Source organism: Paramacrobiotus metropolitanus, unplaced genomic scaffold, assembly GCF_019649055.1.
Source record: "Paramacrobiotus metropolitanus isolate TYO unplaced genomic scaffold, Prichtersi_v1.0 Parri_scaffold0000180, whole genome shotgun sequence".
Taxonomy (NCBI): Eukaryota; Metazoa; Tardigrada; class Eutardigrada; order Parachela; family Macrobiotidae; genus Paramacrobiotus; species Paramacrobiotus metropolitanus.
In genome coordinates, this window is record NW_026570400.1 from 140,694 (window position 1) to 168,000 (window position 27,307).

Sequence of the window (27,307 nt, forward strand, 5' to 3'; positions counted from 1 at the left end):
AATTCTCGATGCCGTAGCTGTCTTTAAATTTCTACTCAAATCGGTTGATCTGTCCCAAATTTTTACATTAACACAAATTTGTGATTTTGCATCTCGATCCCAGTTTGAGCGTTACAAAACAATAACCTTTCCACATTACGGTTAAGTCTCTTATCTTTTTCAACCAAAATACTCGTTCAACCAGCGAGAAACTGCAAAACACTCCAATTGAGCGGCGGAACAGAGGAAACCGTTCCATCCATCGTTACGAATTATTAGTCAACAAAAATTTCATTTGCTATACCGAATCGCCGGTCTAGTAAACCCACGCTTGCCACTGAAGATCATGGAACCAAAAATATACAAAAAACAAAGCAACAGCGTAATGACTGCGCAGTCTTTGGGGCACTGTAGCGTCATGCGAGCGGCGGTCAGGCCTCGTCGTCCGGGTCGTCGCCGCTGGAGAACTGGCTGTCGCCGTCATCCGCCGACACCTCCACGGCCGAGTCCACCTCCTCCTCGTCGTCCTCTTCCTCATTCACGTCCTCCTCTCCGTCGTCGTTGTCATCGTACTCGTCTTCGCCTTCCTCATCGTCGCCTTCCTCCTCCTCCATCTAAACAGCCATCAACTGAACGCTATCAATCGTATTGATACAATGATGACGCTAGTCATCTCATTCGTTCGCAATGCAAGTCGATTCGTGTAGGAAACAAAATTCTGCCCTACAACATACATTCTACTTATCAAACCGCGTAACAACTGTCACATGGCGGAGATTTTTAACACACTCAAATACCAGAATTCACAGCATGTCATATCAAAAACTATGGCAAAATTGAAAAGATTAATAGCATACTAATATCCACAAACGAGCGTGTAAGGAGAACGTAAGAAAAACGTAGTACAACGGCATAATGTGGCGGGTTGAAAATAGAAAAAGACGTTGATACTGCTACATTTTCTTCGTAAAATAACCATATCGAAAATGGAAAAACAATTTTTTACAATATTCAAGTCATCAATTAAGTAATTAAGCAAATATTATATAAGCAAAGTAGATGATTCCTATTATTTTTACACAAAAATCAAACGATATTAAAAATCATAAATTATTATTATTATCAAATTTTTTTACAAATTAATAATAAAACGCCAGAAAAAGCCTACAGAAGTAATCCTCTACCGCAATGACGCCTTGCTTTAAATGAAAACATTCCCCGGCACCTCACCTCGTCCTCGTCGCCTTCTTCCTCCTCATCCTCTCCCTCCTCTCCGTAATCCTCCCCACTCTCCCCGTCCCCGTTCTCCTCCACCTCCAACCGGAAGCGTCCGCGCGCCAACTGCGGCGCATCCACGCTGTCCTTCGCCAGGAACCCCTCGCAGATAATCTCATCATCATCCTCATCATCATCCTTCTCCACGCCGAACGCATCGCCCTCATCCACCCACTCATCGCCCTCCGCGTCCAGATCATCGGACACCCATTCCTGCGGCGGCATCTCCACTACCCCGGGACCGGGATTGTGCAGCACCTCCCAGGCGGATCGATACGCCGGGCCGAAACCGGAATGCGCCGCGGACGGCCCGCGACGATTATCCCCGAAAGAAGGGAGTGTGACGGTCGGCCCGCTCTCGTCGATGATGACGCTGTCGTCCAGCTCGATGGTCTCCGTCTCAACAACCGGTTTGGCGTTGGATTTCACGACTTCCGGCGCTTTCGCAATTTTCGGCGATTTTTCTCGAATTTCCGGCAGTTTCTCCACGGATTGCGGAGTACTTGCTGATTTGGCAGCAGTTTCCGGTTGTTTTACACTCTGTGATGTCTTCGGGGATTTTTCTATAATTTCTGGGAGTTTCGGCGATTTCTCCAACGTCTGTGGCGGTTTTTCCGTGGTTCCCGCCCACAGAAACTGCGAGGGATCGATTCCCTCGGGATTGAAAGCGTTGACATTGGTCTTAAAAGGATTTTTGATTTCTTCGGAAGGTTTCGGTTTTTGAGGACTTTCTCGTGCAACGGGAGCGGTTTCCGTTTTCGGTGGCGTTGCTGTGGCGTGGGGGTTATCCCGAGGTGGTTGACGAGCCGCATTCAATGGACTGTTATTCACGGTAGCTGGTTTATCCAGCGGTGGCTGCTTGTCGTTGCGCGTCGACAGATCCACGGCATTCGAGATCATTTCGGGCTTCTCAATGGGTTTGGCCACAAATTCCTGTGGTTGTTGAGCCGTTTCTTTGGGAATTTCTGCAAACGTGAAGGCAAATTAAATAGTACATATCCAAGATCGAAAATATTTCTTCCTCTTAAAATTAAACAAAAATTGAAACTGAGATTAAAACTGATGAAGATAAAAACAAATTAAGATTAAATAAATTAAGTGAAAAATTTCGCAACAAACACCTGCTGCCATGCTGCTGGGCTTAAGATGCAAGCCGATTTTCTCATAAAACTTTCGACAACACTGATATCATATAAGAACAACTATAAACATTCGCAATGATTGAATTTACCATTGAACGCCGCTTCATTACGTTACCGTACGCACATCTAACAAGTGCAACTTGTAAGCTGATCAAACAACCCACCTCAACAAGCACAGTGTACGTGTGGAAATATTGTAGTACAGTGGCACACCAATAACGTGGTGGAGCAAAATGGCCGATTATGGCGCGGAATGTCAAAAATATACAGTAGCAGTTCATAGCACTGATTTCTGAATATCACTGTTAAAAATTCTTTTTATTTATAAAGCACTATTAAATTACGCTTCATTTTAAGCCCAACAGTATGCTGCTACTTTCTACCTCGCGGACAACTGCTAGCGAATAAGAAAATTTAAATCAGGAGATAATCACAATTAAAAAAAACCAACCGGGTTGAATTTCTTCCTTGGTCGTATAACTCGTATTGTCCACCACAGACGAGTTTCCGTTGTCAGGAGCGATCGGCTGAGCCTTGGCGAAAAAGAAGGCGGGCGACAACGGTGGCAGCGGGATCAGTTTGGCGGGCGGCGGGCGATTCGGCGTCTTCTTCACCCGCGGCGACGCGGTGGAGTACGGAGAGCAGCGCGCGGTGTGCAGCAGGCGCTCCTTGGCGGCGGCGATGGCGCTGCGCTGGGTGGCGTCACGCCACGGATACTGGAAGGGATTGGGACGCGGGGAAGGCAGCACCAGCGAACCACGGCCCGCAAAGGAAGACGACGCGGAATGCGCGCCCAGAAATGAGGACGACGCCGTCACACTGGGCAGACACGGGCCCGGGCGCGACGGGAAGGCGGATGAAGTCGTCAAGCGCTTGGAAGCTAAAGCACCTAAACTTACAAAAAAATTACAATAAAAATCAATATTTATACATGAATACTCCAAAGAATTAAACAAAATCCTTGCAAAAGCCGCTCTAATTATGGAAAATTCTTCCAGAATCCAGACGACGAAATTCCATTATTTGTAAAAAACAATCTTAATTATTTATTAATAAAAGTAGCATAAAAACAACAATAAATATAACAAAATATTTATACCGGAATTAGAGGAAAAAATTAAGTAAATTCGATGCATAAAGACAAAAAACCGATCTAATTTTGCCTATTGTTCTAGACAACGAAATGGAAGTATTTACGAAAAATTAACACTAAACAATCAAGACAAATTACGTAAAATGATAAAAAACAAAAAGACGTACTTCGACTTAAAATAATCAGCTACTGTTCCTGAATTCAACACGACAAGCAATTTAAATTATTTAATCACTGAAACAGTCTAAAAGCGATGTATTCTCACACAGAAAACTCCAAAAAACTTGATAGATATTGTGAAAACGATGGCTATAATTCCAAATAATTATAATGAATATTGCACAACCAATACTAGGGATTATAAATGTATCCTGAAGATAAGAAATTATTAAAAACAGAATTTTCAACACAGAAGACTCACCGTTATCGGAAGAAAGTGTGGTTTCCAGTTTGCGCTTCTTATTCTGCAGCAGATCGATGGTGCGATCGATTTCCTCGAGTAATGCGGACGGATTACCACCGGAATCCCCCCGGGAAGCCAACTGCAGATCGGAATTGCTGCCAGCGTTGCTAATCTGGTACCTGGTCTGGGTTCCCAGGAAAGTTCGCTGCAAACGCAACACCAGTTACACAACGGATAACTTCTGCACCACGATACGAAAAACCTGTTAGAATGGCCCTAAACCATGAAAGGCAATGCTTTCTTTGAATATAAATGTCGGACAGACTAAGGTAGTAACGAGAATCATGCAAGGAACTGGTTAGAGTAGAGACACTATAATTCGCATTACGTGTTGAGTGTGCTGATCGTTGGGTTCGCGGACGACACCCGTCACGCTGTCAACCACGGATCCGCCGAATTCCTTCAGCTTCTTGACGGTGAATTTAGCTAGCGAACCCCACCAGCTATCATTCTGCAAAGAACAGCCGTGTGAGAAAGCAACGCGAGGTAAACGGCGCGCAGGTGCGTTTACATTGGCGGGAACCGTTGCGACGCTGTGCGTTGCGCTGGGATACGTGTTGCGACGCGAATAGTCGTAGTACGAGTTGAATTCTTCCATGGTCACGCTACTCGGATAGGCACGTCAGAGAATAATTCTTATGCAGGATGGAATTTGGTGGATAACATCGTAACAATAGAGTGTGGAACTCATGAAACAACAAGAAAAATATCCAACGAAAAACTGGAAGATGAAAAATACTCGTAAATCATAGTGATTGAGATTTGCATTGTGATTGAGTCGGTGGCGGGGTGAGCCGAAGCTGTTAATTAAGCAGTTCAGCTCACTACGCCACTAATGCAACTCATCATGTAGAATACCCTGTATTTCGATATAAAGGCCAAACGTTATTAGACTACAGGGAAATGGCAAGCTTGAGTTATATTGGGCATTATTTCACTCGTTTCCGCTCCCAACTTCAGCGATGAACCTTTGTATTTCAGGCTTTAATTTTCAGCATGTCTACGCTCGAAAAAAACTCAAAATAAAATTGCAGAAAAGTTGCGATAAGCACGTCCACACACCTATGATCCTATCTGTAGTTTCGTAATCATAATTCCATAACTTCCTTAAGAGCAAATCCGGTCCGGTACAATCTAACTTAGCTGTACAGTGTACACACCTTGAAAAAACTTATAACTCTTTTATTATTTTATAATAGTTTATAGTTTCATCACGGTAATCAGGTAACCCATAAAACTGCTATATTTTACAGAAATGCATGGGAATTTAAACCTGGCTGAACACAACACACGCTCATAATAGTATCAGAAAAGAGGTTAAGAAAGCCAGTTTGGCGTAGCGGGGTCACTACGAGTACTCTATGTTTAGTATTTCTACACTTTGAAAACAGCTTTAATATTTAGAAATATTTTTAAAGGTACATTTGTGGGAAAAGAAAAATTAGTGGAATAGGTCCGCAAAGTTCCGGAAAAGTATTTCGCTGTTTACTTATACAGATAATTGAAACTTGAGATTCATAAAGACATGACAACACAAGTTTTAGTCAAGGTTGGTCTTAAAAAATTCCATATTTTCCATAGGTTTGCCAATACATTTTAGTTTTTTTAGTGACCTATGGTCAGAAAATAATTTCATCGGGTCTTCGTATAGGAAATGTAGAGCACTGGAATAAAGCCCAGTATTCCATACTGCCTGTAACCACGGAAAAATTAAAACCAAAATAAAACCAATATTATCCACTATCCAGCACTTAAGTGCGAGCGCGGATGCTCGAGCCGCAAGGCTACCTTTTACTAATTAATACAATAATTATTATTAAAAATCATTATTACAAGGTAGCCTCCCGCCTTCGGCGGTCGGCACGTTTACTCGTACATATATTGAACTTCTGAAGGCATTTTTTTGGAAAATAGTAAACATGCGTTGGCTTTTGTTGTTGTTTTGCTTTTCAGTACATTGGCTTTTGTTTCACATTCTGTGGAAAAATACTTCGGCAAAAGTTCGCGCACAATCGTCCAGTCCCCCGAGGTTAATAACATCATAATTCTTATAATTATGTGCAATTAGAGCACAAAGCGTTCGGTCTCACTCATACTAATCTTGACTCGCGCACTCCTGCGCATGTGCTGACTTGTTATAAACCGTACAGTCGCCATGCGGTTTCTCTCCGCACTGAAGTTGGATGTCATCAGTCTATTTGTAGTCGGTATCAAAGCGCTGCACTGATCAACCGAACGCAAGGGTCAAAAAGGCTGTTCGCTTTCCAGTAGCATGTACTGTGTACTTTTTGGTTACATAGTGCGGACTGCGGAGCGTATACCATTTTCGGATTTTCCTTTCACCCGCTCCAGAATTATTTGCGTTAGCTAGGCAAAAACTCGCAGCCCCCAATCAATATTTTTAGAAAATTCAAGTGTTAGCTATTTTCGATCTAAAAATAATTAATCATTTCGGCAGTCATACCCTTCTCACGTGCACAATATCATACGAAAAACGTTAATTTTCCTGTGAAGCCAAGTACAGGTACGTGAAATTGCAATACTTACGATTAAATTATTATAGCTGCAAGCAGTACAGTGTACACTGTATTCAGTATAATTACTATAATATAATGAAAGTTTATGAGTTTTCAAAAGTTTATGAGATTGACAGTGCCAGTAAGAAATACAAACGAAAAATTTTTATGAGCACATTAATGGCTAAAAACGTTATTTCAAATTGCGCAGGGCTCTTATCATAATATTCCTATCTACTGTATACAAATTAATGTTAAATTCAGATCGCAGATTACAAGTTTTGAATTACTAGCGTAAATAACTATTGTTTCTGTCTGTACTTCTGCACACAAATTCGAACCCTTGATGATTGAAACTGGAACTTTCTCGCCAGCACAATTAAATCGCGCGGACTAAAGTGGTGGCAGATAAGTTTTAATTCAGAATTTAAGTTTTAATTCAGAAGTCAGAGAGCGGGAATGGCGAAATAGCCTATCTACTATCTAGCACATGTACAGATAAAAAACTTGTAATACTTTGTATAAACACAAACAAATATACATATATATATTCGCTTTTAATGCTGTCCTGCGTGAATATTAAGTTTTACTTGAAAATTAATTATCGTTTGGTTGCGAATCCCGCCAGACCTCGAAATCTCCGATTTGTAACACAAAAAATAATGCGCCTTGTATGCAAGGTGGAAGTGGAGTGCCAGTGCACAAACTTGAGTGGCCACCACGATGCACGCCAGCCGTTATTGGGCGTGCGCCGTGGTGGCCGCTGAAGTATTACATAATTATTACATAATTAACTACATAACTAGTACATAATTAACCAGATAACCTGGGTAACCATCCTTTTATGCATTGAACGCCTCAATGTAACGAGAATGTTTGATTTTCCTGTAAGTGACTGAACGACGTCGATTGCGTCGAACATACGTACACTCTGTTTGCATACTGTATATTGTGCCGAATTTTTTATTTTAAAAATTCAACGGGTACAAGACAGATCAAGAACAGTTGATCACAACAACAAAATCTCATGTAACGCTGCCGCTCCATCTACTGTTCCGAGAGGCGAGAACGGAAGCGGCGTTGCCGCGATAGATTTCTAGCGACAGACACTGATGGGTGGATCTAGATTCAACTACAGCATATGCAGCCGAAGTCGCTTGCCGGTTTTTTTTTCACGATGAGCGTAGGCTGCGTAGCTGACTTTCCCCATGGCCCATGGTGTTCGAAAGCTTACCCTAGGGGTGCGAAGACGTACCTTTCCTCGAAATACGAGTAGAATCGCACTTTCTTATCCTCGGCCGGGGCGGCAGCGGCTCCCGCCATAAATGGCATAGATTTTTGGTGAGACTAAACAACAGTATCCACCCACGTAATGTCCCATGCCATTGCCAAGCACAACCGTGCTTCCGGCAAAAGTCATGCACCCATCTCGGACGATGATCTGACGTGCGGGAGGTTCCCCGGGGCTCCAACTTCGCAGGGATGCTGGCCGATATTAACGATCTGCACACAAACTACTACTAACTTAACCTGTCAGACGTAGTTTTTACCTATATTAATTACCATCCAAATTTTAATGCCGTCATTTACAAAAAGGGTTTTAATGGTGCTTCAGCTTAACTAAGGATTATAAAAATTGTGTTAGACTGCTAATAAGTACTTACTATTAGATTTTTTAATTATTTCCAGTTCTTAAATTTTTTATCTTCACTTACGTAAGTAAGTGAAGATAAAGATTGTGAAGATAAAGATAAGTGAAGATTCGAAAAGGTATACCTTTTTGAACCTTCTAGGATATTTTTATCTGTTTGGGCCTAAGCGTCTCAAATTTTTGGATGTCAATAAATTTTAAACTGACCCTCATGATTTTTATTCTGAACCCCCCAGCTGAAATAAAACCAATAGTTACCAACGCTCTGCATTGTGAAATGCCACACAAATTAGGTTCACCACGTTGCTGCCACTTGACAGTTGACAGCATTATAGTTAGGGACACGTTAAACAGGCCGTCATCCGCAACCTCCGCCATTTTAAACCAGCCATTGCTATCTCTACTTATCAATTACTAACTAGTAACTACTATAGTGAATTTGAAACTTAACTGTGATTGGTGGTGATCATGCTTGGCGGGCTTTCTGTAGGTTTTAGCAGGCAGTGGATGCCGAGGCCGAACCGATGCCTCCATTCCGGCCGTTTCGCCGGCTGCTGTCTGGCTTCAATCAGATGAGTTATCAGAACACGGTTGCAGTGAGTGACAAAGGTGACATGTTGCTAGGATTTATTCAGGACATCAATGGGGACCAAGTGTTTGTCAATTTCGATTCGAGCAAGGTCAAAGCCAGGTGGGTGGATGCAGCGTGTGTTTATTCGATGCCATGGTATGATCATCAAGAGAATCACCAGCGCGACAAACCTGTTTACGCGGCACTCCGCGACGAAGACGACGGTCCATTCCGGTTCCAGTCGGTTTTTATAATATTTTCTGTTGCGGCATGTAAGCGGTGCTATATGTGTTACGTCAAGGCAAATGTCCAAGGCGGAGATCCAGCTAAAGCTCGAATAGAACTGATTGATCATCGCCAGATCCTCGGCTTGGAATGGTTCACTGAGCCGGCGTTTCTGTACCGGAACAGCGCACTGGGTTATACCAAATATTGTGCTTCCTTTACCACAGCTAATCAGCTGCTTGGCCAACCGGCAGATAGGTCGCGCGTAATTAAGCACTTTCGTGAAGTGTTCGAGGAAGATGCAGCGCTGTCCACCCTGACGGACTGCTGCCGTTTTCATTTACGCATCGAAGCGAACAATTGCGTGTTTGTGGTTATCGGCGTCGGAACGAGTGCGGATGCGCAGCAGATGACCATGTCAAAGCTGTGTATAGTGGTGGAAAGGCATCTGGCGACTCGGGGAAAATGGCTGCCGACTTGTTCTGAGAGTGACCCAACCGATATCAGCGCAGCAAGTAGGCGGTAATTAGCTGTGACTTGATAGGTACCTCTACCACGCCTGTCGTAAACGGGGCTGAAAGAAGCGCCTGTAAAATAATTATCGTCATGTTTTAGAATCCCTGTTAATTCATTTTAGTATCGTATAAGTGTAATCGTCTTCGCAACTAGGTGTATCTGATACTCGTATTCATGATAAATTGTAGTGAACCGAATCGAGTCTTCGGGTTTAAAATCAGCAGAAGCAATGTTGTTTTGTCATCTGCCTCATTGGATATTCAGCGAAATCTGTTCTTACCTGGATCTGCATTCCCAGATGAAGCTCACGCGGTACGTTCTCACGCTAGAAGGAGACAACTGTGCAAACAGAAACAGTCATTGTTAATCTGCCCGAGAGTGATCCTTGTGAGTTGTGACCTTTGTTTTTGCGCATGTACTAATTCAACTAGTGTAACGTAATCGTAAATTAAAGAAAATTTTTTCTTTAATTAAGTCTGATCCGTCCCTTTTTTGCTTACAAATCAGGAGCTGTCCGTTCGTCTACAGTTCAGTTTGAGGTTTGTCAAATGAATAACTTCACCTACGTTGACATATCATTCTGTTTTGAACAGAGTGTGCGCATTATGGCAGCAGCTGTTAAGCAGTCCTGGCACAACGAAGCACATCCGCGTACGTTTGGACAGCATGACTAGAGAAACTACGTCCGACAACTACAACTGCTTCACCGTGGCAGCGCTGCTGACTCGCACAATCAACCCAGCGACCAAAAGCTTGACGATAATAACAAGATCTCTCGGCAACTGTTGCACGCTATTTCTCCCTTTTTTACTGGGAGCCATGAAAGCCGTACAAGTTCATCTGCCCTTGATCGTATTGAAGGACTTTGTCAGGAACAGCCGCGGAACGTGCACCTCCGAGGATAAATTTCACTTGACACATTGTTTGACAACAGATACAAAAGCATTTGCATACTGCTGTGATCGCATCGTCTGGCATAACTGGAAAGTCAGCTATCTCTTTGGCCGCCCAATGTACGAAATCTTTGCCGAGAAGGAATTTAAGAATCTGTGGCCCTTGCCTACAAGGGAGAAGAATCTAATGCTGCCTCTCGGATGGGACCACACGCTGACCATTGATCAGCTGGAAATCACGGTACCGCGGCTGGTTCTTGATTGCCTCGAAGGCCGAGCTAATATGGTCAGCCGCATCATGTGGGCAGTCAATGAAGGCTTTCCACCGGTTACGGATGCAATGCAGGCAAAGGTCAATAGCATTTATGCGCGTTGGGTGCGCGACCTGTTGCATCCGCCTGAATGGGACACCATTCGCAGCTACCTTTCAGTGTAAGTCGTTTCACCCACAAACTGGTGTACGTATGCCGGGAAGGAATGTGTAATACTACTGTTGCGGCAAAATAGATTATTTCATTGGGTTGCTTCTAATTCTTAAAACAAATCGCGCTTTTTGTAATTAGTAAAACAAATCACATACCTAAGGATTTTCGCACGCATATCTGTACTTGCCGAATATGTAATATTTCAGCTTTCAAGATGTTAGTAATAAATCGTATAATAATTATTACGGTAGGTACTACTGTAACATACTAATATTGGCAATTTGGCATACACAATACGCATTATAGGTTCAGCGGTTTTCACGCTGACGGCACACCCCGATCATGGGTGGACGTTGATCTGACACAAGTGGATACCGCCCAACTCAGCAAAATGGCACTATATGGGATCAACGAAATATTCATGCCTGATCAATAGTCAGAAGAACTTTCGGGACGGCCTTTGCTGAAATGATTCGTTTTGTCGGCAGGAATATTCGCGGTGTGACCGGGGGGTCTCGTTCAACCGCTTTTCCTAGACAACGTTTTAGCCTGGCTGCTGTTAGAGGTCATGCGGCTGCTGTCTTGGGCACATTGAACGCGCGCCCGAAAGTTGGCAATGACACATTATGACAGCAACGATTATGGTTGTTTTTTTAATGTGTAAACCTATCTTTTTATTTGTGTCTATCAGCGTGGGCTTGTTTGTTATGTTAATTGGCTATTGCCTGAATAAACTCGTAGCTCGCCACAATTGCATAAGCAATTTTTCGCGCCGGTGAGTGAACCTTTTCTTCACGGAATCAATAGTTTCGTTGATAATTAAAATTTGCAGGTAAAAACATAACCTATGTCTGTCGAAACACTTATCTGTATTATTTTGCATGTATTTTTCATGCAGAATATGCCTTCGACAGTAATGATAACTGATAAGTAGTTAAGATCTGAATAAGATCTGAATACTACGGTACACTGTATTACCGTATTAGCTCGTGGTCGGCGGAACGCAGTGGTCTGTAACTTTCCGTTTTGATTTTTGACTATTATTTTAGTACTTGATCATTTGATGACCAATGGTCATTGTTCAACAGCTTTGCGTAGAAATTTGAAATAGGTACAGAACTGGCTTCTAGAATTTTAGGGTTAACAGCAAAAATGTTACCAAGAAGACGATTAAGCCGCATTCCATAGTCGACTCTCCGATCTAACTTTCCTTGCCCGCGTATCCTGGATCCAGTCCGGCTTCCCCACGTTATTTGGCATTGCGCTTCGGCGATTAACAGAATTTTCGACCGGAGCGTAGCGAAGGTCCTCCGTATTCAAGACTAATGTATTGGTTGATTTCTGTCCGTTACGAAAATCCGTTACGGAAACTGGATAGTGGATACAAATGTAAAACTATGACATCGTGCAACTACATAACCAGTATGCCCTACGACGATCGCAGCCATTGTCTATGACAACGTGGTTGGCAGCCCTGGCCCGTGACGTACGTAACGACTGTGTACAGCGATACTATACAACTCTTAAGGCCTATTTATACTCGGCTTTAAGACCGTCACATCTCACGGAACTGATGAAATTTCGCAACTATACACACTTCCCCATCTCCGTCACATTGCACGTGACTGACTTGTGGAGTATAACCACATGCCCGGACATCGTCCGAAAGTTAGGTCCGTCAAGTTGATGGCCGTCAAAATTTGGCTTCGTCCGTCAAAATTTTGAAATAGAACTGGTTCTATTTTTTCAAAGTTGACGGACATCAAGTTCTGTACTTTTCGCGCAAGTCTGCTTATATTCAGTAGAGAATTTCCCAAAAGAATTCAAATTTCACCGTTCTTTATGAACTTTCCCCAAACTTGCACAAGGTTTTCACATTACTTTCTACTACGTTTTGTTGCCTTTAACATTTTCAAAATTGTTGCATTAGAAACTTTTAGCATGCGTATGGCGCCGTATGCCACCTTTCATGCGCGATATTTCAGCCTTTAACCCGACCGCGGGTTTACACGTAGTAACAGAAGCGCAGTTTCTGATGTTCACAAATCTAAACAAAATTTAAAAAGAGCTAGGTAATTACTGGCACCAGATGTATGACTAGGTTCCACTTGGCATACATTCAGGACAGATTTCACAACAATTAATTCGGGTTGTTTTGGGCTCGAAATTTGGTTTCTGACGGACATGCTGTCCTAGTATAAATAGAAAGCCGCTTTGCACACGACCGTGATCTAAGCTGGATGTTAGCTCCGTTTTTTGTCACGGCCACCTTTTTTCTCGTATATTCTGGTGGACGTCCATAAAACACATTTTTGACGGACGTAGAAAAAAACGTGACTGAAGTGAAGTATAAATAGGCCTTTATTTCTTTCCGTTACACAAGATTGTTACGGAACAACGTTAGGATGTCAGAGCATTTAACGTAATGCCATTGGTGGTGTCTGTTGTTGTGGGTCTATACAAAATCACGGAGCTGACCGCTGTGACGTGATTATTGACTGATGTGACATAGCGGCCCTATCTCTGTACAGCAATACTGCATCTTTTGATTTCCGTCGATTACGGAAGTCCGTTACGGAAGGTCGTCACGGAAAGAACGCTAGGAAGTTGCGCTACGTCACCGCATTTGCCTATTATGATGATATGACTGGATGTAGTGTAGCCTCATCCCGTGCCTCTGTATAATACACATAAGTTGATCGGCAATATTATAATGGCTCCCGGCAAAAATTTCCCTCTGAAAAGTTTTCATACTAGCCCTTCTAGCTGTTACCATCGGAGATAGTAGGTCATAATGGTCATGAATGATGATGACTCATGATGATGAAATCGTGGACCGGTATGAATTCAAGGTTAGTTTACGGCAAAGTAACCTTGCACCGGTACTTATACGCCCTCCCTTGTCCGTCCGTGCGCCCCTTATGTGGTACATATTTTGCGGTCCTATACCGCCACAGCAGCGGTAATTTTGCTGAAGCGATGTGACCCGGTACATGACCCAAAATTCGTGTGCAGGCACGACAATTTTTGTTTTCGAGCACTCAAAAAATTAATACTTTTGCATTGAGTTCTTTCAATGCGCAGCGAAGTGGTTTGTATACATTCGGGTGAAAACCGTTTCGCAGGCAACATCTGGTTGGGGAAATTCCAAAATGTTTAAATGTATTTAGGTGTATCAAAAGGCTTATTATGGTCCGACTTTTCAAATTTTTTAAGAAAACGCACAATCGCTAAAAAATCGCTTTTACGCTGAACCAGATTTTCGCGATGTGGGTAAAGCTGCAAAATGGATAAAAAATCTAGACATAATTTTTTTAAAATGGAAAAAAAATGATACAACCCTGGCTCGTTGTTCAAACGATCTACATGCTGATACGCTTTTTATGCAATATTTGAAGAAGATCAGTTGATAACATGGGGCTTTTGGTACGCCTCCGTGCTGGAATCTTGGTTCCACCATGATTCTCCCACCGCATGTTCTGAGCGCAAACGGTTTCCACGCCAGTGTATACAAATTACCTAGCTCCACAGTGCCATAAAAAATGCAGAAAGGTATTTGGGAGTGTGCGAAAGCGGAAGCTTTGGTGTATATGTACACGAATTTGGTACGTATCATGTATTTGGTCAGTTCCCATAAATCACGCTCCGGTCTGCCAATGCACGACAACATGCATTTTTCTAGTATTAAATTGGCTATTCCATAATGCCTGAATTATTATGGCTGAAGTTATTGCCGCCGCTGAATATCTTTATATTCATACAAGCTTACCGACCAAAGCGTATTTATGCGCCGTTTTTACCCAGTGGTCAGAAGATGGTTTCACCAGGTCTTAAGTATAGGAAACGTAAAGAGCACTCGAAGAAGTAAGTACTGTATTGACTGCACAGTTATGAAAAGCCCATAACACAATGACTGTAACCACGGAGACTAAACCGGGTACATAAATACTTCTTTTTTAATGTAGATTGTAGATGAAAAATTATTATGTGAGCAGCAAATTACTTACGTAAACCTCCATAAAAGGTAAAGTACATTGCCCAGTATCCCGCTTACACAGTATCTATACGTCAGAACGTAAAACATCAGATGTCAGGACGCCAAAAGACAGAACGTCAGGTAATCCGTACGTGAAAAATTAATAACGTCTGAAAGTGAAAAATCAAAAACGCCAAAAATTCAGAACGTCAGAAATTCAGAACGTTAGGTGAAATTAGGTGAAATTTAGGTGAAATTATATGTTATTACGTCATGCAAAAGTCCATACGTATTTCAGAGCGTCAAAACGTCAGAAATTCAGTACGTATGACCGTCAGAACGTAACACGGTTAGAAAGTCATAAAGTAAGAACATCGGAACGTCAGAACGTTAGAATGTCATAACGTCAGAACGCCAGAACGTCAGAACGTCATAAAGTAAGAACGTCAGAACGTTAGAACGTCAGAACTTCATAACGTCAGAACGTCAGAACGTCAGAATGTTAGAACGTCAGAACGTTAGAACGTCAGAATGTTAGAACGTCAGAGCGTTAGAACGTCAGAACGTTAGAACGTCAGAACATCAGAATGTTAGAACGTCAAAACGTCATAAAGTAAGAACATCAGAACGTCATAACGTCAGAATGTTAAACGTCAGAACGTCAGAACGTTAGAACGTCAGAACGTCATAAAGTAACAACATCAGAACGTTATAACGTTAGAACGTCAGAACGTCATAACGTCAGAACGTCATAAAGTAAGAACATCAGAACGTCAGAACGTTAGAACGTCAGAACGTCATAAAGTGAGAACATCAGAACGTCATAACGTCAGAATGTTAAACGTCAGAACGTTAGAACGTCAGAACGTCATAAAGTAAAAACATCAGAACGTTAGAACGTCAGAATGTTAGAACGTCAGAGCGTTAGAACGTCAGAACGTTAGAACGTCAGAACATCAGAATGTTAGAACGTCAGAACGTCATAAAGTAAGAACATCAGAACGTTATAACGTTAGAACGTTAGAACGTCATAACGTCAGAAGGTCAAAACGTGAAAAATTAAAATTGTCAGAACGTCGGAAATTCCGAACGTCAGCCTTTATATATTTACAATGACCTTTCCGAAACAAAGCCAATACTATCCAGTACTTAAGTGCCGAGCGCGGATGCGCGAGGCTACCTTGTCTATACATTCATACAATCTTACCGTCAAAAGGCGTAATTCCGTGGGTTATTATGGATAAATCAACGCGTGGTCGGTATAAGTCAAGCTTAGTCTTGAAATGATTCTTATTTTCCATAGGTATTTACGTTGAATTTTGATTGGACCTAGACCCTTCCAGTTCCACAAACTCTCTTAGTCGTCTTAAGTACTGGAGAACATACGAAATCCATGTTTGTGTACTTAACACAACGGGATCATTGAGAAATTACGTATGGACAGTAAAGACGAGGGCAGGTTGACGAATTCTGCAGAACCTTACAGTTAACACTACTCAGGAACTCAACCACCACGAGGGGCGGGTGGAATTTTTGTGGTCTTTTGCCTTCCTGAAATTTGTGGATGATCCTGACAAAGCACCCTCTTACTTTTTATTTGAGATACCTGACATCTGTACAGCACGGTTTATTTTAACGATAAGTACAGATATAGGTGAAGCAAAGTACAGATACAGAAAGCTGTAACCAAGGATCTGAGAATATACTGTATTAAATTATTATGTACTGCTACATATAGTACAAAGTTAAAGTAACCTTTCTAGTTAAAGGAGGACCTAACATGGTGAGCGCAGATGCGAAAGGCTTTTGTACCCTTGCTGCATCATACACACATTCTCACCGTCCATTAGACGTCCAAGCGAAATCTGTAGCTGAGTGACCGACCGACCGATCTACCACGACTCATTATCAACATCTCTAGATGAGTGAGTGAAAGAGCTACAGTATCAGCACTGTCCCAGCTGTGACCTAGCTACCAGACCTGGGCAGTTAATTTTAACTATTTAACTTAACTTGAGTTTTTTTCGAGTTAACGAGTTATAACTTAACTCTGAAACTTAACTCGCCAGGACGAAAACTTAACTCTAGCGCAACTCAAAAATAAGTTAGCGCAACTCAAGTTTAGCGTAACTCTGAAGATTCCAGTTGCTAGTAAAAACGAAATTAAAATATGGAAAATGTTATGAAAAATCTGCTCTGAAAGTGGATCGCAAAATTTCCATAACTGCAAACGCCTTTATGCAAAAAAACTGCTTAACCGATGTACACTGCGACCGCCAAAGGCATCATCTGGGCTTAACGTAGAAATACTGGTACTGCTTAACGTAGTTTTCTGTGGATATTTTGTGAAGCCTCTTGTTCTTCGTGAAAAAAATTGCCCCCCCCCCTTTTGTCCTGTTGTAAATGTGTAATTCTGAACACCGATGAATATTGGTGCGTCGCATAATGATGCGGGCATGTCGACGACGACTAATACGGGTGCGTCGGCGTCGGCTTATAAAGCTCTGGTAGCGTGCAGAAAACGGAGCGGAGTACTTTAGACAGTTTCTTACGGAGCAAGCTTCGGCCAACGGGAGAAGCAAATCGAATGTTCCGCATCGAATCACACAAAATTTTGTCGTTTTTGCATCTCCGCTACTTGTCCACTGGGGAAGCGAATTAAAGGAAATGGCCCGGTACATGCTGTCAAAAATGGGATACATACACTAACTTTCGCTTTCGCGCACTCCGAATCCCTTTTTTGTGATACTTTATGTCATTCTAAAGCTGAATGATTTGTATACATTGTTCTGAAAACCGTTTGCGCAGCATCCGGTTGCCGAGATATAGCGTATTAGAATAGAAAAGTTTAAATGCATTGGTATATACTATATACCAAAAGTCTGGTTGTTACCCGATCTTCTTGAAACTTTGCTATAAAAGACACATGGCCATAAAGTCAAAAGTGAACCAATATGAGATCCATAGCGTTTTTTCCGATTTCAAAATGAATTTCAAAAATTTCAAAATTCATTTTAAAATCATGGGAAAGTGCTATGAGCCTGAAATTGGTTCACTTTCGGGCTTTATGACCATCTGTCTTTTGCAGCAAAGTTCCAAGAAGATCGGGGAATAACTCAGACTTTCGTACACACCAATGCATTTAAACTTTTCATCCATTTAATACGCCATATCTCGGCAACCGATTTTGCGCGCAAACGCTTTTCCGAACAATGTATACAAATCATTTAGCTTTAGAATGACATAAAGTATTACGAAAAAGTGATTCGGAGTGCACGTAAGCAGAAATTTTAGTGTATGTATCCTATTTTTGACGCTGTGCACCGGGCCATTGTCCTTAATGCAGTCCAACAGCCACACTAACTTTTGCAGTCATGTAAAGCAAAACGGCAGTACAAACGTTCGGAGTTGCCGGCGCTCTCCTGGGTCTCAGAGGGGCTAACTGACTGATAAAATTTTAAAAATCAGTTGTTTTGAAAAAAGTAATTATGATCTGTGCAATTTTGAGTTTAACCTATGTTAACTTGAATAACCCAATAAATTGAGCAGTATTTTGAACCTGGTAGTAGCGATACCGTTACGCGTAAGAGATTAATTAATTGAAGATGATTAATAAAGCGCCGAAATTTTTTTTATTGTGACTTAACTCGCGTTAAAGCTCGTAACTCCAGTAATTGCATTAACTTAACTCGTTAACTTAACTCGCGACCTGCGATTAACTCGTAACTCTAACTATGAGCCGAAATTCCATAACTGCCCAGGTCTGCTAGCTACCACGGTTATCCCGTGAGCACAATCTGTAGGCGAGTGAGTGGCCGAGTTATTTCATAAATTCAAGCCTAACCTTTCCAATACACACTTGCCGAGCGCGGATCGCGAGGCTTACCTTGTAAGAATTAACGATAAGTAAGTACTTACTGTATCGGCATTATGGAGAAGTGAAAACGAGAAAACAGACGTGTAGCTGCCGAACTGGGGGTTGAGCCATACGGACCGTCATAAGAACTGTAATCGACCATTTCGCGTGACACTCATCAGTCGCACAATACTCGTTGCACGAGACTCGAGAGGAAACAATTTCTGGACTTTGTCCTGACTTTTGGCCCGCGTATCAAGTATGACAGTACTGTGGAAAACTGAGAGTGCTATTTGTGTTGATGACAGTCAGTGACAGGCAGATGCGCTAAGGAAAAGGAGTGATTTCATTATAGTTGGACCGATTAAGAAGTTGGCCTGAAGTCTGAACCTCGAACACGTTACGCGTGTACCATTGGCTCCTGATGCCACTCCTAAGTCCTAATGAAGTTTCTTACCGATTAAGAAGCTGGCCGATTAAGAAAATCTGCGAAATTTCTTGATCACTCTATCAGCAGAGCGATTAAAAAGATGAGCGATTAAAAAATCTCCTTGCTCAGGTTTTTAATCGGTCCTGGTTTTAATCGCTCGTTTTCCTTAGCGCACGCCCGTGTGAGTCAGGGCAGAAATCTTTATGGAACGCGCGAGTGGAATTTTTCATTTTGTGGAGCAGAGTTTTGTCGTGTCGATTTGTCTCGGATTCGCTCGGTTGGGAATTAAAAAGGTAATTTCTGGTAATTATTAAGGTGATTCAGCACTATCTTTGCCCAGAATTATACGGTTGCTAGTTTCACTTAATTTTGCTTATTTTGATTTTTTTCCAATTTTTATTTTGTAGTGGCGCTTATACCTGTCTTTTGTTATCCATTCACGGCTTCGTTTATATTCTCAGTAAAATTTGAATTTTTCACGTGAGTAAATCACTGTAAATGGTATTAATGCTATTCGTCCATTCAGCACGATATTAAACTGATAGTAGGACTGTAAAAGTTGTGACGTTAGAATTCTAAGATCTTCGCTATTTTTGTAAGTTTTGTTTTCGACTTTCTGCAGTTTTTTAACGGTGAGTGTAGAACGGAGACTGTGGGGAATGTTGGTTCTTGTGAGCTGTTAGCCCAGTTAGGTGATGAGGGGCTTCTCATGTAACTCATGACTTATTGAGTTATGAACACATATCGCATTTAGTATTTACCTGATCAACGTTTTTTCCCAAGGTCGATCTCTGTGGTGTGCTTCTCCTTCGCGCCCTCTGTCACCTGGCAAATGAATTCTTCGCTTCCCCTTTCGCCTTCAGCATCCCACAGTGCGGAGCCTGTTCTCCCCTCGCTGCCATCGGATGATTCCGGCCTGATCGCCATCCGGTCTCCTGGTAGCGTGGACGACGCATCACCGCCCCCAGGTGCCACTTGCATGAACGACCATGTGCAGGTGTGGAACGCATGGCTTTCGGTCGACCAGAACGACCGGGTGCAGGGTGGTGCGGCGAAGCTGCCGCCCTGCGGTGGCGACCTGTGGAACAGCGCGTTGGACGCTTTTATCAAGGGAATGCAGCAGTTGGACTTGCAGGATGCGGAGGATGATGATGCCGGCACCGCGCCAGGGAAGAGGAAAAAACGCACCATGCAGAACCCGGAGCTGCTTCGTGTGGAGCCAACGGCCCCGCAGAATGCGCCGGAAACCCGTTGGGCCATGGTTGAACGCCTTCTGCAGACACTGCTGCACGTCGGATATTGCCACAGTGATACCTGCAGCGTACGCGCCTGTCAGAACATAAAACGCTTAATCTCCCACACAAGGACCTGTCAACTGAAATTCACCGAGGAATGTTCGCTCTGCTGGCCGCTGATCGCGCTGTGCTGTTACCACGCCAAGCAGTGCAACGAGTGCCAATGTCTCGTGCCTTTCTGCCAAGCGATCCGCCCCGAATGGGAACAGCAGCGCCGTGGCCAGGAAGAGGTCGTAGAAAACTTGGGCGGCCAGTCACTTCCACCGCCGTCGGAAGGTGTGCCGGCGCCCTCGAGGGGCGGTCAGTCGGCAACGGCGTATCAGCAGTCGGTGGAAGTGAATTCTCCGCCCAATACCAGTACTCTGTCGACGCTGGATGGCGGCGTGCCGCAGGGCACCCTCCGTGAGACGTCGGTGGTGTCGCCGGCCAACACCAACACCCTCATCAGTTTCATGTCGTCACCACCGACCAACTCTCCCCTGGACAATCCTCCACAGTTCGCTCCTCAGAAAGGGTCCATCAAGGAGTGGCATCTGCACGGGGTCGGTCCCGACGGCCAGGCCAGTGTTGACTCATTACGCAGGCATATCATCGGAAAACTGTACGTACCAGACCTGGGCAGTTAATTTTAACTATTTAACTTAACTTGAGTTTTTTTCGAGTTAACGAGTTATAACTTAACTCTGAAACTTAACTCGCCAGGACGAAAACTTAACTCTAGCGCAACTCAAAAATAAGTTAGCGCAACTCAAGTTTAGCGTAACTCTGAAGATTCCAGTTGCTAGTAAAAACGAAATTAAAATATGGAAAATGTTATGAAAATCTGCTCTGAAAGTGGATCGCAAAATTTCCATAACTGCAAACGCCTTTATGCAAAAAACTGCTTAACCGATGTACACTGCGACCGCCAAAGGCATCATCTGGGCTTAACGTAGAAATACTGGTACTGCTTAACGTAGTTTTCTGTGGATATTTTGTGAAGCCTCTTGTTCTTCGTGAAAAAAATTGCCCCCCCCCCCTTTGTCCTGTTGTAAATGTGTAATTCTGAACACCGATGAATATTGGTGCGTCGCATAATGATGCGGGCATGTCGACGACGACTAATACGGGTGCGTCGGCGTCGGCTTATAAAGCTCTGGTAGCGTGCAGAAAACGGAGCGGAGTACTTTAGACAGTTTCTTACGGAGCAAGCTTCGGCCAACGGGAGAAGCAAATCGAATGTTCCGCATCGAATCACACAAAATTTTGTCGTTTTTGCATCTCCGCTACTTGTCCACTGGGGAAGCGAATTAAAGGAAATGGCCCGGTACATGCTGTCAAAAATGGGATACATACACTAACTTTCGCTTTCGCGCACTCCGAATCCCTTTTTTGTGATACTTTATGTCATTCTAAAGCTGAATGATTTGTATACATTGTTCTGAAAACCGTTTGCGCGCGCAACATCCGGTTGCCGAGATATAGCGTATTAAAATGGGTGAAAAGTTTAAATGCATTGGTATATACTATATACCAAAAGTCTGGTTGTTACCCGATCTTCTTGAAACTTTGCTATAAAAGACACATGGCCATAAAGTCAAAAGTGAACCAATATGAGATCCATAGCGTTTTTTCCGATTTCAAAATGAATTTCAAAAATTTCAAAATTCATTTTAAAATCATGGGAAAGTGCTATGAGCCTGAAATTGGTTCACTTTCGGGCTTTATGACCATCTGTCTTTGCAGCAAAGTTCCAAGAAGATCGGGGAATAACCAGACTTTTGGTACACACCAATGCATTTAAACTTTTCATCCATTTTAATACGCCATATCTCGGCAACCGGATTTTGCGCGCGCAAACGCTTTTCCGAACAATGTATACAAATCATTTAGCTTTAGAATGACATAAAGTATTACGAAAAAGTGATTCGGAGTGCACGTAAGCAGAAATTTTAGTGTATGTATCCTATTTTTGACGCTGTGCACCGGGCCATTGTCCTTAATGCAGTCCAACAGCCACACTAACTTTTGCAGTCATGTAAAGCAAAACGGCAGTACAAACGTTCGGAGTTGCCGGCGCTCTCCTGGGTCTCAGAGGGGCTAACTGACTGATAAAATTTTAAAAATCAGTTGTTTTGAAAAAAGTAATTATGATCTGTGCAATTTTGAGTTTAACCTATGTTAACTTGAATAACCCAATAAATTGAGCAGTATTTTGAACCTGGTAGTAGCGATACCGTTACGCGTAAGAGATTAATTAATTGAAGATGATTAATAAAGCGCCGAAATTTTTTTTATTGTGACTTAACTCGCGTTAAAGCTCGTAACTCCAGTAATTGCATTAACTTAACTCGTTAACTTAACTCGCGACCTGCGATTAACTCGTAACTCTAACTATGAGCCGAAATTCCATAACTGCCCAGGTCTGGTACGTACTACGTAGTGCGCACTTGAATTGCGACGTTATGGTTTTCAATATTAAACGCCGCAAATGCAATATACTTACCTTTTGTCATTTTGTGTAATTAGAATAATGATCTTTTGGTTGTAGATAATATACTTATCAATGTTAAGTACTTAAACTGTACCTTTATAATATCCTGATGATGTACTGTAAGTACAATACGAAGCATCCGAAGAACAGACCGTTTTCGTTTCCGTTTTCAGACCAACCGTTTTCGTTTTTTTTCATTTTTATAGATTTTTCCCAAAAATATGTATTTTTAAAAAATCGAAATTTTTCTGTGGTTTTTAGTGTATTTGCCATTTTCCCGTACAAGAATCAGTCGTCCGTGGCCGACAAACGGATGACCAACCTCATCTGCTACGCCCGCAAAGTGGAGGCGGAAATGTACGATCAGGCCAACACCCGGGAAGAATACTGCCAACTGATGGCCGAGAAGATCTACCAAACCCAGAAGGAGCTGCAGGAGAAGCGCCGCAACCGCCAGGAACAGATCCGGATGCGTCTTGCGGGGGCGGGCGGGATGGGTGGTGGCGGCCTGACTTCCGCGCCCGGTATGGAGCTGCTGGTCCGTCTCCGCAATTTCATGCAGGACATTCCTCAACTGGTAACGGGCGGGGGGAAGAAGGCCAGGACGGAAGACCGCGGCGAGGGGAGGGAAGAACAGCCGGCACAGGACGCTGTGCAGCCCCGATAAGCGGTCTTCGGGTCAGGACTCAGGATGCGACAGCCGGGCTTTTGATAGTAGTGCTTTCTTACTGGGTGGCCGAACAAAATGTCGGTCTGTTTCTTTGAAGTGTTGCGGGTCCGTCCAGCCTTTAATTGACTGTTTTCTAGTTTAATTTGAAAGAGCAGTGTTCGCTCGATATAAAAAATAGGTATTAAAACGAACATTGCACAAAGCTATGAATTTTTTATAAAATCTTCGGAAAAAAATGGGTGGAGTTGGGGATGTCCCGGAGACCCAAATTCAAATTTGCCCATTTTTGAATTAAAAATTGCCGTTATTCGACGAAGTATTTTCATGGGTATAACCTTACTATTTCGGATAGTCAGTACAGTACTGCGCAGGTAGAATACGATGCAAGTTACGCAACTGACCATTAAGTACTGCTGACGCGACTACCGACGATTCTACTGACGCCGATATCCCTTATTTTAGCACAAGAAACGCCATTATATGTAGTTACGTACATAGCGCGGCAGTCCCGTAGCTTTATTTCGTGCAAAAGTGTGTTAAAAATCCGAATTACAAGGAAAAATTGCTGCGACTTATGGCATAATCCACGTGTCTGACCAGTTCATTTTTACCACATATACGTACAGCGAGAATTAATAGCGTAAAGCAAACAAAAATCAAAAGAATGATTTCCTTCAAATACAGATTATTACAATTTAACCGTCTTCACTGTACAAAACGTAATATTAACCATATTTTATTCGTTACTTCATAGGCTAAATTAATTCTTCATTATCTCCAGAAAATTCCGGGAGCTGGCAAAATACTTGTTAGGAAATTACCGCGTCCAGTGTATCGTACAGATAACTCGTTGACGGTCCCGGCGCCCGCAACATGATGGTCAATCCGCAAGGGGTGCCGCAGACCGGCGCACGAGCCAGAATGGGCACGTCCTAGTGATGGGTACGTGTTAGTGAAATTCCATAAAAGTTTCATTTGATTTAAAAGTACTGTATGCAGTTTTATTATTAACGCTCGGACTATTTTGACTGCCTAGCTGTAAGGTGCATAGAGTCGCTTCGAGACGCACAGTTCTCGACGCACATGAGCGATTTCCTTCAGAGTAGCATTGTATTCCTGTAGAAATCATTTTCCTGTTGTAACAGGCAAGCGCGAGGAGATCACGAGTGAGCTTTATTGTACAAATAAAGGAACAATGCTGCGTAATAGCAGGGAATGCAAGAACAAAGCACTGATGGCTAAACAAGCAAGTGAGTGCTAGAAAAGCTCTTGAGCGTTCGCCAAGGCGTGAAAGAAGCAACTGCCGGCAAGCACGTGCTGTGTGCCATCAGCTGTGTGATGATGCGCAGACTGGACTCAATCCAACGCGAGCGTATGAACGCTGAGTCATACTGCGAGAGAGGAACGAGAGAGCAAGTGTGGCTCAGTGTATGCGCTGCGTATATCCGCTTCAGCGGATATGAGTGCAGTGCAGCAGCACACGTACGTACAGCGAGAGAGGCGATAACGGCAAGTATGAGTGCCAGTACGTCCAGTGTGGACCGTACGCACCAGGCACAGTCGTACGCCTCTGACATGCCTCTGGGCAGGAATCCGAGCTCCTGCGAAGGATGCTCCGACTCGGTACCGCACCAGTACCGCACAACTCTCCAGTCGGACCCAATGTGGGGTCGCTGGTACGCGTCCTCTGGCAGTGGGAGTCCGGTGTCTGGTCGACCGTCCCTTCTTCACTTCCGAACCCATGAGTGGAAGCCACTCACGGCCGAAAAATCCGGAAGCCGCTCGGGCATTTCGTTGGACCGGTGGTGCTTCTGTTGGCTGGCTTCTTGCTTCTGTTGGCAGCGGAGAACAATGTGAAAGAAAAATGTAATGAAAGTTGTGTACAGCGCGAAAGAAAGTATGAAATAAAGTTTAATCACAATTCCAGTGAGCAAAAGGGGTTACAAAACAGATCTGTTAAAGAGATCGAACTAGAAAAATACAATTCCGTTTGTTAGGAGAGAGAAAAATACTAAAAAAAAATGCAAAAATCTGTCCGGGGGTCCTATTCCGACTAGGATGACGTCCACGGGGCAATTGAGTCTCCACGGGGTCTCCTGTCCAATTTCATCCGGTAAGTTGGGTCCGAGGCATCAGTTCCCGGGTTACCCGTCATAACCGGTTACATTCGCCGAGGTCGGATAAGCACGGTTAAACACTTACTTCCGACTCGTATCCTTCCGTTAGGGATAGAGAGGCACTGTTGCGGTTGCAAATGCCGAGGCATTCTCTCTGAATGGGGAATAGGGCCGAGGTCGGTTTGACCAAGGTCGGCCTACCGGTAAGTCGACCGGCGGCTGGGGGAAATTCGGCTATGTTCCGAATTGCTAAAGTCCAGGTCGGAAAGAGCTGTATGTAAGTCATGCGGCCTGTGTGGTCGTCATGTACAGCAGTTCCGTTAGAAAGTGGTCGATTACAACCGTTCAATCTGCTACCACGAGCCTGGTTTGGAGTTATCCGAGTCGAACTGGCTCGAAGGTCCGGTCGGAAATCATGGGTTGTTTTGATGGAAATGTCTAGTCGACTTCCATCCGGTATGTTCCGTTGTTATCCGACTTTCGGTCGAGGTCGGTAATCCTATCCGTTGGAGGTCGACTGGGGTTAACCTACAATAACATGCCCATGTGGGGCTAAGCAGTTCCTTCAAGTCGAATTCGTCCACCGCAGGCGATTGTTGTTCTTCTTCCGTCATGCTGACCGAGTTGGCGACTTCCGACTTGTAGTCGGTTATGGTCGACTTTGGGAGGTCGGATGAACTGTGTGCTCATCCGTCCAAAGGCTAAATTTTTCCGTTAGGAGGTCGGTTCTCGACTTCCAAATGCCTTTGCCGACTTGTTGTAGTCTCCTTCCGACTTCTATTCGGTCACTTCCGACCTTCGTTTGGGGTCGGCTATCTTTATCGAAGTTCCAAGGTCGGCTGACTTCCGACTTCCTTAGGTCGGACGAACTGTGTGTTCACCCGTCGAAAAAGGCAAAATTCTTCGGCTAGGAGGTCGGCTTCCTACTTCTGATAAATTCTCCGACTTCCATCTGGTGGTTGTCAACTTCTTCTTAGGAGTTCTGTGCATTCGGCTACAGTTGGCCGGGTCCTTGGTGTCGGGACATCCTTCGGTCAGTTCGGACTGGCAGAAGGATGTTCGGCAGCACAACTCCGTTCCTTCTATAATTTCTGACATGAACTCCAGGTCGGATCCGAGCTACTGTTGAGGTCGGTCAATCCGAATAACTTGCTTCTGGGTCGCCGAGTCTTACGAGGTAGAAGTTCCTTGGCATCTGTTGGCCGATTGACTGGTGTTTCATCATGCACTGCGCTCGCCACAACGCTAAGGGTCTTTGTGGCCCCGGTTGACAAGACGAGCTCTTTGGTTTAAACTTCATGCACATGGAAGTCCCTGAGGTCGTCAGATCCGATTCTTCCATTCTGTTTTGCCGCGAACCTGAGACGCCTAGCCGCTTCTGTTGGGGGTAGACAACTCACGTCCACGGGGAAATTTTTCTTTTGCCGGTGACGCTGTCCAACTGGCCGTTACTGTTGCGGGCAGGTAGGCATCGCCATCGGGGATTCGTTGAGGGGTGCAGGCTGAGTGTTCTAACTCGGTCTGCCTAGGATGTTCCATTTGAGACATGTGGAAGCAGGTCGCGGCGGAGTCATTGGAGTGGCGGCCAAATCACCGTCGCTGTTCCTCTTCAGGGAATGGCAGCACGTTCAAAGACGCGCGTAGTCGTGGTCACCGGTGAATCGGCTGGTTTACCCGATATCGCCCGGGGGAGACTGCGGTTGATCTCCAGGTACAGAGCCTGTAGGTCTGGATTCAAACG

At 43.7% G+C, this 27,307-nt stretch overlaps 3 protein-coding genes across 4 annotated transcripts; 2 read left to right on the forward strand and 1 right to left on the reverse strand.

Moving 5' to 3' along the window:
- Positions 1-66: 66 nt before the first annotated feature.
- On the reverse strand, positions 67-4,698 carry LOC129600495 (glutamic acid-rich protein-like). The gene is made up of 6 exons (XM_055499042.1): positions 4,464-4,698; positions 4,281-4,403; positions 3,911-4,097; positions 2,848-3,285; positions 1,210-2,219; positions 67-593 (listed from the first exon to the last, which is right to left on the reverse strand). The coding sequence occupies exons 1-6, from the start codon at positions 4,548-4,550 to the stop codon at positions 411-413; spliced, it is 2,028 nt and encodes a 675-aa protein (XP_055355017.1). The 5' UTR covers positions 4,551-4,698; the 3' UTR covers positions 67-410.
- Positions 4,699-5,849: 1,151 nt separating this feature from the next.
- Positions 5,850-11,528, forward strand: LOC129600489 (uncharacterized). 2 transcript variants are annotated; one of them, XM_055499027.1, is made up of 5 exons: positions 5,850-5,981; positions 8,610-9,430; positions 9,620-9,743; positions 10,025-10,756; positions 11,056-11,528. In XM_055499027.1, exons 2-5 carry the CDS (start codon positions 8,644-8,646, stop codon positions 11,183-11,185), a joined length of 1,773 nt encoding a protein of 590 aa, XP_055355002.1. In that variant the 5' UTR covers positions 5,850-5,981; positions 8,610-8,643; the 3' UTR covers positions 11,186-11,528. The 2 variants fall into 2 exon arrangements, with proteins under 2 accessions (XP_055355002.1, XP_055355001.1); XM_055499026.1 differs by lacking the exon at positions 5,850-5,981 and adding an exon at positions 6,149-6,476 and having other exon boundaries at positions 11,056-11,527.
- A 5,077-nt stretch (positions 11,529-16,605) lies between these two features.
- Positions 16,606-23,782, forward strand: LOC129600496 (protein cbp-1-like). The gene is made up of 4 exons (XM_055499043.1): positions 16,606-16,650; positions 19,182-19,304; positions 19,795-20,907; positions 23,041-23,782. Exons 3-4 carry the CDS (start codon positions 19,844-19,846, stop codon positions 23,444-23,446), a joined length of 1,470 nt encoding a protein of 489 aa, XP_055355018.1. The 5' UTR covers positions 16,606-16,650; positions 19,182-19,304; positions 19,795-19,843; the 3' UTR covers positions 23,447-23,782.
- The last annotated feature ends 3,525 nt before the right edge of the window (positions 23,783-27,307 follow it).

What these genes read in the sequence shown, in the direction of transcription:
- LOC129600489 (XM_055499027.1), top strand. Translation starts at nt 8,644, where the DNA reads ATGCCTCCATTCCGGCCGTTTCGCCGGCTGCTGTCTGGCTTCAATCAG. An exon ending in AACCGATATCAGCGCAGCAA is followed by an intron (nt 9,431 to 9,619) that starts GTAGGCGGTAAT and finishes GATAAATTGTAG; the next exon opens with TGAACCGAATCGAGTCTTCG. An exon ending in ATTCGCAGCTACCTTTCAGT is followed by an intron (nt 10,757 to 11,055) that starts GTAAGTCGTTTC and finishes TACGCATTATAG; the next exon opens with GTTCAGCGGTTTTCACGCTG.
- LOC129600495 (XM_055499042.1), bottom strand. Translation starts at nt 4,550, where the DNA reads ATGGAAGAATTCAACTCGTACTACGACTATTCGCGTCGCAACACGTAT. An exon ending in TCGCAACGGTTCCCGCCAAT is followed by an intron (nt 4,404 to 4,463) that starts GTAAACGCACCT and finishes TGTTCTTTGCAG; the next exon opens with AATGATAGCTGGTGGGGTTC. An exon ending in AAGAAGGCGACGAGGACGAG is followed by an intron (nt 594 to 1,209) that starts GTGAGGTGCCGG and finishes ATGGCTGTTTAG; the next exon opens with ATGGAGGAGGAGGAAGGCGA.
- LOC129600496 (XM_055499043.1), top strand. Translation starts at nt 19,844, where the DNA reads ATGAATTCTTCGCTTCCCCTTTCGCCTTCAGCATCCCACAGTGCGGAG. An exon ending in AGGCATATCATCGGAAAACT is followed by an intron (nt 20,908 to 23,040) that starts GTACGTACCAGA and finishes TGTGGTTTTTAG; the next exon opens with TGTATTTGCCATTTTCCCGT.